The sequence below is a fragment of the Channa argus genome, chromosome 1 (assembly GCF_033026475.1).
Source record: "Channa argus isolate prfri chromosome 1, Channa argus male v1.0, whole genome shotgun sequence".
NCBI classification, from domain to species: domain Eukaryota; kingdom Metazoa; phylum Chordata; class Actinopteri; order Anabantiformes; family Channidae; genus Channa; species Channa argus.
Genome location: NC_090197.1, coordinates 4030411 through 4042850, shown reverse-complemented (window position 1 = coordinate 4042850; position 12440 = coordinate 4030411). Strand labels below are relative to the sequence as shown.

At 38.7% G+C, this 12440-nt stretch overlaps 1 protein-coding gene across 5 annotated transcripts in view; it reads left to right on the top strand.

Annotated features, from left to right (window-relative positions):
* The window catches only part of LOC137132416 (immunoglobulin lambda-1 light chain-like), a 117230-nt gene extending 109632 nt beyond the window's left edge, over positions 1–7598 (top strand). For 3 of the 5 annotated variants that reach the window (XM_067514935.1, XM_067515218.1, XM_067515120.1), the window contains exons 3-4: positions 6475–6506; positions 7091–7598. In XM_067514935.1, the coding sequence (XP_067371036.1) occupies positions 6475–6506; positions 7091–7419 (361 nt within the window). In that variant the 3' untranslated portion in view covers positions 7420–7598. Of the gene's footprint in view, positions 1–6470; positions 6507–7090 lie in introns of all 5 variants that reach the window. The other 2 variants (XM_067514846.1, XM_067515027.1) reach the window with 1 other exon arrangement.
* Positions 7599–12440: the final 4842 nt, after the last annotated feature.

Sequence of the window (12440 nt, the reverse complement as noted above, 5' to 3'; positions counted from 1 at the left end):
TGTTGTGAATTGGCGCTATATAAATAAAGTTCAATTCAACGGAACTTAATTATACAACTGACTGTGATTTTAGCTTCCCATTTATTTCTGTTTGTAGAAACAAATGAATGTTTATAAAATGTTCCCATTACTTTGTATTAATGTTTATTACAGCAGATACCTGAAAGATGTGTGTAGACACAAGCATGTTTCTGTACATTCATTGGACTCTATCAATCTCTGCAATAGCGTCCAGCGGAAGCTTCCAGCCAAAAAGCGATTTTTCTTTTATGGTATCTTCTTAAGTCTTGTAGAGATAATGTTTGAAATTGTGTCATTTCCTTTGCAAAAATGAATTAAAGTTTTTTAAAACAATAACTTGCAAAAACAGCCCTATTTTGTTGTTTGTTCCAAAGTCAGAGAGCCGTGTCTCTGTACAGTTAGAGGTTTTTGTACGACGACTCAGTCAGTTTGTTACGTTTAGTCGAAGTAATTTTGCAAGGACCCAAGTAAGGACACGGCAAGAGGAGGTATAAAGGAAAGGGCATTTATTCATAAAGAAACAGGAGGGGTTAAAAATCAGACCACGAGGAGCAACAAAAATGTAACAAACGACAGACTATACACGAGTAGGGTGAACGACAGGCAGGACAGCTATTTAAACTAACGGGGTGCACACATACAAGTGACACAAAGTAGGGTACAACCAGGGACCAGACAAGACCTTAACTAATTCTAACACAGGTAAGAGGATAAATTAATGGGACTAAGAACAGAACTAAACAGGAACAGACTGACGGGAATAAAATATAAACAAACTAAACTAGAGGCAGAGGGAAATTAACAGGAGTAACTAATACAGGGAACAGGGTAAAACAACCAGGCAGAGGATAAACTAATGCAAACTTAACAAAGGAGAACCAAACCACAGACCAAAACCATTACAGACGGGCAGGATGCAGGATGCAGGATGCAGACAAACAGAATACCTACACACACAAACTGGCAGAGAACAGTGGGGAGAGCAGGGTATAAAAGGACAGGACACCAAACAGACTTTCAGGAAGAGACACAGAAGGAGCAACAAAATAAAACCAAAAACAGGAAATACAGCAGGACAGCTAAACACGGGGACAGGACTGTAACACAGTTTGTATCACTGTGAAGGACCAGACTGGAAGTTGCAAATAAGTGAAATACATAGAGCCATGTCTTTGTAGCTATTGTAAACATGTTCAGTGGAGGAACCAGACTCGTCTAAGACTCAGACTAAGTTTCTGAACATATACATTTTTTCTGAACATATATATTTCAAAATATATTGTAATGTTTGAAATTCAGTCTGTTTTCATTTTAAACATGTTTCATTATTTTGCTGTTGTTGCCTTCATGCAGACAAACTCAGAAGATTCACCGACTTGTCATGAAGATATTTTCCAGCTTGTGTAACCTACAGAAACTTGACTCTGACATATTTAGATTATTATCAGATTGTTTTTTTATGACCACTTTAAAAACACTGTTGAAACATCTTTTGTAACCTTCTTTATGTAAAACCAAAAAAACGAAGGATGTGTATTTAAAAATGTACAAAATCACTGATCTTTTTCTTGAGACAGTTTGTTTTAATACATTTGAGCAGTTTGATCATCACTGAAATCAAAAGAAAACCAATTGATGTCACATAATGTTTCTTTATTTTATTGTGTTTCTAAAACAGGTATGATTTTAGATGATTTCAGATAAAAAAATGTTTGTCTCCTGTGTAGTTGGACATATTTCAGCTCAAACTGTCTGAAGATTCTGTCTGTGCTGATTTACATGAGAGGTTTTTCAAAGGGAAGTGAAACAATGTGTGAGTCAGTGACTGTTGGAGCAGAAAAACCATCTGACAGAAACTCAAGGTCTCAACTGTTTGATTGACAGCTGTGTGGTCTCTGTCCTCTAAGCTGATTGGTGTCTCCTACTGTAGGTGATGCCCATCCCACCCTGACTGTGCTGCCCCCCTCCAGTGAGGAACTGGAGAAGGGCAAGGCCACGCTCATGTGTCTGGCCAACAAGGGCTTCCCCTCAGACTGGACTCTGTCCTGGAAGGTGGACAGCAGCAGTAGCATCAGCTGGGAGGAGAGCAGGTGTTTAATTCATGTGTAAAATGTCACAGTCCTGGTTTTGGACTCTAGTTTTCTTTAGCTTTACTTCCTGCTCCTGGCTTTTATTTTGTTAATCCCTCTGCACCACTTCCCAGTTAGTTTCTTTAGCTTCTTGTTTCTTGTTAACCCTAATTTTTTTCACCTGTGGCCCCTTGTATTTATACCCAGCTCTCCCCACAGTTGGCTGCCAGATTGTCTTTCCTTCCTCCTCTGAGAACAGTCCTATGGTATTCTTTCCCCCTTCCCCTTCCCCTTCCCCTTCCCCTTCCCCTTCCCCTTCCCCTTCCCTGCCTTACCTGATACTTGTGTTTGGATTCTCTCACCTTTTGGTCTGAGGTTTGCTTTCTTGTTTATTTCAGTGTTTAGGTTTAGCTTTGTTATTTCTGCCTGTTTGGCCCTGGTTTTATGTTTAAGTATTCTTTTGTTCCCTTCAGTCTGCCATTGCTTTATGTTCGGTTTGTTCGTGTCTGCCTTTCCTTAGTCTCTGCGTTAGTTCCTGTGCTTACCCAACACAGTTATGTAGTTAATCTTTTCCCTCCAGAGTGTTTAAGTTCGTGTTCTGTTTTACTTTACTTTAGTTATTAGTATGTGTGTTTTTCCCGCCCTCCTCATGGATTGATTTTCTGTTGTTTGACTTTTAATTTAAATAAACCCTCATTTACTTTAACACCACTACAATGAAGCTGATTATATTTTATAAAAATATGCATTTTTTGTTTTGTCTATGACCTAAAGTACTGAAAGAGGAAAAATGTCAAATAACAAATAAAGAGAGAGAAACATAATTTTAATTTACAGAAGAAGTAAGAAAAGTTGCATTGGTGCTTTCACAGTAATGCTGGAGGCATAAGGCTGCAATGTGTCAACAAATTTATTCCACTAAATGTTCCCATAAAATTATTGAATAGTTGTACAGAAGTGGAGCTAAAGTAATCTAGAAGTTGTTGTTAACCCTAACACAGATTTGTGTGTCTATAAAGTGGCTCCCATGGTGTCAAATACTGTCGCTACTAGAGCATCCAATTATGACGTAAAATTTTGCCTGTGATGTCAATATAATATGCCATACGATGATAAAGTGTCAACGACTTGGTAAGGATCATTATCTGATACTGTGGGATGAGAACAGCTTTAAAAGATGAGAAATTTCAATATATAGTAGGATGTCATCAGCGTATAGGTTGATAGTTTAGTTGTGGATTTGGAAGTAGAGTAGATTGTTCATTATTCACAGGGTCAGTGTTTCAATTTCAGGCTCTTCCAGTTTACATCAAATTGTCGTTGATGGTGAGCCTAAGTCTCCCCGAAGCTTTGTATTAAAAATGTATGTAGTGTAAAACAAATTCATGTTCTAGTTGTTTTATGTTCATGTTTGTCTTACGAAATATAGTAAGCAAACTCTATAGATTGTAACCATCGACTAGAGTTGGCGTGTCCTCCATAAACTGCAAGAGCAGTTTAGTTTCTGTTCAGTCTGACCGAAGGCAGCTTGTTCAAGGCAGCTGTTCAGTGTTCAATCTTTTAGGACTATAAACTCTCCCAGAGCACTGGATCATGGTGCTGCTGATGCAGCTGATCAGACTGACTCCAACAGAGACTCAGATCATTCTGATGATGATATTTAATAATTTATAAATTCACATTTTCTAAAAATAATAATTAAGGTTTATTCCCAATTTTTTTATATATATTTTGTATAATATTGTGTCATTTTCTATTGAAAAACTTTTTTGAAATTTTGATAATAATTTAAACCTTTTAATAATCTAAGGTGCACCAAAGAAATACATCAAAGGTTGCTTCTTTCAAATGAACAAAGCAAAAATCGAGCACTGACTTCTTCTCTGTATTACATAGGAATTTTTAAGATTAAACAATGGAAACCTAAAGTTAAATTTGCATTTTGCATTTTTTTTTTTACTACAAATGAGCAGGTTTTAAATTCCTGTTAATACATTGTCACACTTCCCTGTTATCTTTAAAACTGTCTGTTTCCATAGTTACTAAAGTCAGAAAGGAAGCAAAATACTAAGGATCAAATTCATCCAAGCTCCCAGTTTCTCTAAATATGTTTTTGTTTTTTTTTTGTCTCTGCGGTGGGTCGAGTTGAAACCCCCCTCACAGTGCTGGAAGTGGAGTGGAGCTTTAGTGTGATGATGACACGAGGCGGGTGACCAGTCTTCTTAGTTGAGCTTCTACTAAAAGCTTTAGTTCAGGGTGTAAATGAACATTAATGCTTTTAAACTTCCCTCTGACTTCACTATATCAAGATATTTCTCTGCTTCTAGCTAAAAAACACCTCCAGATGACATCATCTGAACTCTTAAAGATGAATTGACAGGGTGATGTCTGGACCCTGGAGCTGGTTCACCACAATTACAAACTTGATAATAATGAGATGACATAATATGAAATGAAGGTTCCTTTCAAGTGATGTCATCTGGAGGCGTTTTTCAGCTACAAGTAGAGAAATATTTTGATATAATGAAGTGAGAGGGACGTTTAATCACATTTATGTACATGTACTATCCAAACTCGAACCAAAGAAGCACATTCAGAATCACTGAAGGCGTCCTTTAATCTTTTCAGAATTTTACTTATTCAACAAAAAACACCTGTTATTGCAGCAATAATCAACACAGTTCTACCGGAGCTGATTCATCTCAGCTCATTGTTACTGTGTTAATATTCAATAATAATGTGGCTGTAATGTAAAGATCATGTTTTTATGGTTGAGGTTAGTGTAAGGAGGTAAGAATGGTATGTCAGGGGATGTCCTAACATGGATAGATCTTCAAGTGTGTGTGTGTGTGTGTGTGTGTGTGTGTGTGTGTGTGTGTGTCCTCAGTGAACTGTATCAGTCTCTGCAGTAGCTTCCAGCTGCAGCATCAGTTCAGTTTCTGTTCAGTCTGACTGAGGGAGATTTTTATACGATGCTTTTTCACTGTGTGAACACATGTTGACTGTTGATAACATGAAAACTCTGACAGTAGTAAACTGCTGCATCTTCAGTCTGGACTCCACTGATGGTCAGAGTGAAGTCAGAGTTTGATCCACTGCCTGAAAAACGATCTGGAATCCCTGATGCTCGAGTGGTGGCATAATAAATAAGGAGCTTAAGACGTTCTCCATCTTTCTGTTGGTACCAGGCTAAACGATGATTGTTGTTCGAAACATGAACATTCTGACTGGTTTTACAGTTGATGGTTGTGGTTCCTCCCAGAGCAGAGCTCACTGCTCCAGGCTGAGTCACTGTGACCTGACCTCTGGACTCTGAGGACACAGAGACAAAAACAGAAAGCAGCATCATGGTTTTGTGGGCTTCATTTCAGAGGGACGGATGTTGATAGAGGAGAGGAATTGGATTCTCTGGACTTTACATGTGAAGCAGCAGCAGAGGAGAGTCCAGATGAGGACGGAGATCAGAGTCATGTTTTTGATGAGGAGGATTTCTGTGTCTTCTGTTGTCATGAAGGACAGCTGTCAGTCATCCAGTGTTCAACTCTCAGGACTATAAACTCTCCCAGAGCACTGGAGCATGGTGCTGCTGATGCAAAGTGGCTCTATGGAAATGATCACACTGACTCCAACATGGACTTGATTCTGATCATGTTGCCAATTGATGAATTACAGTATTAATACAAGGAATGTATCATTTCTTTGTGGCTTCAGTGAATGTTTAAAAATTTATCTTCCCAAATAATATACTGTATATAGTTAATGGACAAAGCAACACCTTTTGACACGTCAGGAATGAAAATGAGCTGGTTGTTGTGCAGCCACTGGGAGACACTGAGAATCTGCCTCTTTCAGTGATTGTATCATCTGCATACATGCAGCACACAGCCTCTTTACACCTTTTAAGTAGATCTTGGATCACTCTAAGGCTGCTTATCAATGGATCAATCAGTTTTACTATTTTGTACATTTTGTCAAAACATTTTTTTCGCTTTATATCAATTGATTAAACACTTACTATGCATTTGAAAATTAATATATATTGTACACTGTTGCCCATTAGGTTGGAATAATTTAGTTTTTAGGAACATTCCTCTTTTGTGCAAAGATTAATTGGGGTTTAATTTTCATGTTGATATGTTTGGAAGAGATTGGTCGAGAGAGACGCTTTAACTATCAAGAATAAATTACATTTTCACAATAATTTCAATATTTTATTTTAACTTTATGAGCAGCAGTGTAATTGATGAAGTGATACATTCCTATATTTTTGCAACCAGACTAAATTTGCCCAGTTTGTTTTAATCCAAAAGTCAGAGAGCCGTGTCTCTTTACAGTCAGAGGTTTTTGTATGACGACTCAGTGAGTTTGTATCACTGTGGTACACGTTCGGTGGAGGAACCAGACTGGATGTTAACTGTAAGTACTTTTTATTCTTCCATGTTGTAAACGTTTAGTTTCCCACTGACAAAAAATAGTTTGAAAACTTTTGAGTTTCTTAAGTTCTGGCTTAGTTATTTTCAATCTCTTTTTTTGTTTGAAGTTTTCGTTTGGAATTTTTTTTATCCCTCAGTTTTTGATTTGCTAAAATGTCACTTTTACATTTAAACAATATGCTGTAGAACGGAGGATGTTTACTTTGAATTTAATACAAATTAATGGTTCGCATTGCTCATTTTAAATGGACAAAGCAAACATCCAGAATCTGCATCTGTTCTGTCTTAGATCAGAAACCTTTAAGATAAAACTATGTACAGTAAAGCTGTTTTATTTAAACCTGTTTAAATGTTTTGTTTCATTTTACAATCTTATTTTTAAAAACTAAATATCATTAAGTTCTACATTACCGTTAATACATCGTCACACTTCCCTTTTATCTTTTGTACTGAAACCTGTCTGTTGTCATGGTTCAGCAGTGATGCCTGTCTGTTGCCATGGTTACTGGAGTCAGAGAGGAAGTCAAACTGAAGACCAGTTTCTCTAAATATATTTTCTCTCTGCAGTGGGTCGAGTTGAGCCCACCCTGACTGTGCTGCCCCCCTCCAGCAAAGAACTGGAGCAGGGCAAGGCCACGCTCATGTGTCTGGCCAACAAGGGCTACCCCACAGACTGGAGTCTGTCCTGGAAGGTGGACAGCAGCAGCAGCATCAGCTGGGAGGAGAGCAGGAGCCCTGTGGTGCTGGAGAAGGACGGACGCTACAGCTGGAGCAGCACCCTGAGGCTCCCTGCAGACCAGTGGGGGAAGGTGGACTCTGTGACCTGTGAGGCCACCCAGGGCTCCCAGACTTCACTCAAGCAGACACTGAGGAGAGACCAGTGTCCCCAGTCCTGACCTGAATCACTGGGACCTGCAGCTGGTTTCACTCTCCCTGCTCTTACTCTTACTGCTCCCATTCTGCTCTCTGTAACTTTGTCTTTCTTCTCCTTCTTTTCTGATTATCTCAGTCACATTTGCCTTTTTTCTGATTTTGATCACTTTTTTCAAACAATAAAGATCTGTTCTTAAAATTATCTCTGCATCCATTTGGAGTTTTAATTACAGATGATATTTTCTAAATGGCATAAAATAAATGTAATAATTATATTTAACTGTGTGATATTTAGATCCCCTGAGTTTTCAGGTTAAACTCTACTGATGATGGTTCAGAGTAAAGTCAGTCCCAAATTCACTTCCACTACAATGACGCTGATTATATTTTATTTATTTCATCTATAGTAAGTCACAGGTTTAGTCCTCTCAAACCACTTGATAGTTAATATTTAGCCAACATAATTAATAAAAACTAAAAATATGTATTTTTTTGTTTTGTTTATGTTCTAAAGTACTGAAGGGGAAAAATTTCAAAAAACAAATGAAGAGAGAGAAATATAAGTTTAATTTACAGAAGAAGTTAGAAAAGTAGAAAAGTTGATGTCAATTCATATTTCTCTAAATATGTTTTCTCTCTGCGGTGGGTCGAGTTGAAACCCCCCTGACAGTGCTGGAAGTGGAGTGGAGCTTTAGTGTGATGATGACACGAGGCGGGTGACCAGTCTTCTTAGTTGAGCTTCTACTAAAAGCTTTAGTTCAGGGTGTAAATGAACATTAATGCTTTTAAACTTCCCTCTGACTTCACTATATCAAGATATTTCTGTGCTTCTGGCTAAAAAAACACGTCCAGATGACATCATCTGAACTCTTAAAGATGGAATCACAGGGTGATGTCTGGACTCTGGAGCAGGTTGACCACAATTACAAACTTGATGATAATGAGATGACATAATATGAAATGAAGGTTCCTTTTTTTTTCAGCTACAAGTAGAGAAATATTTTGATATAGTGAAGTCAGAGGGACATTTAATCACATTTATGTACATGTACTATCCAAACTCTAACCAAAGAAGCACATTAATCTTTTCAGAATTTTAGTTTATTTCTTACTTATTAACAGCAATCCACCTGTTTTTCTACCGGAGCTGATTCATCTCAGCTCATTGTTACTGTGTTAATATTCAATAAAAAAGTGGCTCTAATGTAAAGATCATGTTTTTATGGTTGAAGTTAGTGTAAGGACGTAAGAATGGTATGTCAGGGGATGTCCTAACATGGATAGATCTTCGTGTGTGTGTGTGTGTGTGTGTGTGTGTCCTCAGTGAACTGTATCAGTCTCTGCAGTAGCTTCCAGCTGCAGCATCAGTTCAGTTTCTGTTCAGTCTGACTGAGGGAGGTTTTTGTATGATGCTTTTTCACTGTGTGTCGAACCACTGACTGTTGATGTTGTGAACACTCTGACAGTAATAAACTGCTGCATCTTCAGTTTGGACTCCACTGATAGTCAGAGTGAAGTCAGAGTTTGATCCACTGCCTGAAAAACGTTCTGAAATCCCTGATGCTCGCCGATTAACACAATAAATAAGCAGTTTCGGAACTTGTTGACCTTTTTGTTGATACCAAGCAAACTCATGGCAGCTCCCATAATAAATATTCTGACTGGTTTTACAGTTGATGGTTGTGGTTCCTCCCAGAGCAGAGCTCACTGCTCCAGGCTGAGTCACTGTGACCTGACGTCTGGACTCTGAGGACACAGAGACAAAAACAGAAAGCAGCATCATGGTTTTGTGGGCTTCATTTCAGAGGGACGGATGTTGATAGAGGAGAGGAGTTGGATTCTCTGGACTTTACCTGTGAAGCAGCAGCAGAGGAGAGTCCAGATGAGGACGGAGATCAGAGTCATGTTTTTGATGAGGAGGATTTCTGTGTCTTCTGTTGTCATGAAGGACAGCTGTCAGTCATCCAGTGTTCAACTCTCAGGACTATAAACTCTCCCAGAGCACTGGAGCATGGTGCTGCTGATGCAAAGTGGCTCTATGGAAATGATCACACTGACTCCAACAGGGACTTGGATCATTCTGATCAGGCTGATTATCAATTAATAAAAATATTTAATAATATTATTCAGGATATTGTTTAGTAATTGGTTGTTTTATCATTTTAAATGTATTGCAACAGAAACTCTGCAAATTAGATGTTGATGTATCTCTGCCTCTTCAGACAGTACGGTTTTAGAGTGTGCTTGTGTGCAGATTTGTAGGTTTTTGATTAAGCATCCTAATTTCCGACAGGACTCTGATTTAGTCACATTTAAGGTCAATAAATAAAAGTAACCAACACAATACAATTTGATTTGACCATATAGCTGAAGATGTTATTGGGACACCTTTTGCTTTAAGCAATACACATGCAGGATGTTGCAGACCCCAACATAGCTGGGTAGACTTGATGCCATCTGGCTGCCTTTCCCACTGTGGTTTTCTTCATCTCCCTCCTCACCTGGACAGTTATGGTACAAATGTGGGTACAATGTGTTCTACTTTCACTTTCATTATTTCACAGCCTTTCATCCTCCTGTAGTGGTTCTTATACTTCCTGATGTTAACTTTTTAGCTTGTTGACAGCTTCTCCTTGTCCCCAGACTTGAAAGTTGTGTCTCTGGTTGAGCAGAGCCTCCACTTCAGGTATGAGCCTGAGCGAGGCTTGTGAAACACTGCCCTCTGCTGGTGAAAACGGAAACTGATGAAGCCTCTAACATAGTGTGTGAGACAGTCAATGTCGTCCCCATGTGGCTCACACATCACAGTCTGTTGTCTGAAAACAGTCTCTGAGCCTCTGGAGACTCATCACATCATGTTCTTTTCAGTATCATCAGTACGACTTGCACCAGGTTAGAATCTGATCCTCCAAGGGGAGAGCATTATTTACTGCGGCATATCCAAAATTATATATTTAACATTTTTACATTACAATTTTAGCTAGAGAAACTGTGTCACCTCGATGATAAAGACAAAGACTAAAAAGCAGGAACTTGCCTGGTGATGCTGACAGAGCATCTCAAGTTGCTGCTTTGAGATCTCAGTCCTTTCAACCTGACCTCCGAATAAAATGCTTGTGAATCACTCCATGCAGTCAAGGCCTTTATATTTCTAATTATTAATGAATCCATTGAAATGTGTCTCTGACGGCCTTGTCCATCCAGGAGCCGATCTTCCTGTTGGGTGCAGGCAGGGTGTGGCACAGTGTCTGTGAGCTGCAGACACATCCCGCTCTCTTCTAGAGAGATTAATATGATATAATGTAATTGTCAATGTTGTTTTTGAATTATCCCTACGTAGGACAGGGCTGTGGCTTGAAGATGAGAACAAGTTTCGTTATATTTGTGCTGAAAAGTACATTTAAGTTAAGTTCACCAGTTGGTCGCCACTGATTTACGTGATTCTATCAGCAGAAATTAAATGTAGTCATCATAATGTTTTCATTAGTGTGTAATGACTTGAAAACAATAAATGTGAGACTTAAATGTAAATAGTTCTTTATTGTTGTGTGCAGTGTTTTAACAGGAAGTAGCAGGAGGTCAGAATCGAACCACTGCTCATCTGTGTATTATTGATATGACTAAAACTAACTAACTAACAAAAGTGTGAGAACTTGTTTTTGTTCAGATGTCACAACTGGTTTTCACACTGCTCACACTGTTTAATTAGAAAGTTAAAATCGTTTGTGCACAATTCCAAGATTTATTGTATAAATATTATTTGTGTCTTTCTGGATAAATTCCCAAAAGTGTTGTTGTAAAAAATTAAAGTATATGTGCTCAACATTTGAAGCTATTGTAGCTATTTTCACTTTTCATATGCTTTTTCATAAAGACAGATCTTGTTGAGTTTCAACAAAATTAAAGATCATAGACTTTTTATGACAACTCAAAGAGTTTGGTTCCTTACTCAAACCACAGTGATACAAGCTCTTAAATGTTTACCAGAGTAGTTTTAAATTCCCAACACAATGATTATCTGCTCTGAACTACTTTCAGGTAAATCTGAACAAAGAGAATTTGGTTTTTAAAGCGGCAGTTCATGCCTTAAAGATTTTGAATAAGTTTAATATGTAGTTTAAGAATTTCTTTCTGATTTACATGAGGCTTCTTAAAGGAAAGTGAAGAAAAAAACATCTGACAGAAAAAAATCCACTCACACAGTAAAGGTGACAGATATTCAAAGTGCACGACCACAGCCCAGAGTTTGCCTCCAGAGTTTTGTGTGGTTTCATCAAAAGACGCTTTTTAAGCTAAGAAAAAGATTGTGGTTTTTTGGGGGAGGGACCTAGTGGCTCAGTGTTAGCGCATTGGGTTGGGATGCAAAAGGCAGCGGGATCACCAGGCCACACCTGGTGGGGTGGACAATGAAAGCTTTTGCTAATTAGAATGTATCTAATATTGGTGCAGTCACTGCTCTGAGATTTAGTGATATGCTGGGTTACCATGCTTTTATTTTGTAAATGTCATTGTTCTTATGTACTGAGTTGTGTACTGAAAAACACATTTATTTCTGTGTTTTTTAATAAGTTTTCATTTGTGTTTCAGCAGTTGAACAATGAAAAAAGTCACATGATCGGAGACAGTTTGGTCCAAACAGCGCAGGGACTGAGGGAAAAATCAAAAGTGCAGTCCCACATGTCCTTTTAAGCACCCTTTGTTGTTTTTAATTGGTCCCTAGGGTGCAGTTCCCCCACCCATCTGCTCACCAGGTGGCCAGTCAGATCATTTCTTACCTGCGCTCTGAGCCACTGGGGCCTCTTGTTTACAGGTGTGTGCCCAGATGCCACCTGGGGCGCTCAGTGAGGCGAAGGGAGGTGCAGAGAGAGAAACTGATCCCAAAACCACGACAGTCAGGAGGCTGCAGACACACCTGGAGGAGCGGGAGCATTTAGGTGGAGGAAACCTGTCACGGTAAAAGACAAGGGAAACAAAAAAGAAGAGTTTGTTTTCTCCACAGAAGCAGGAAAAGAGAAGATCGGGGATTAATGAAGCTTGTGAGGCC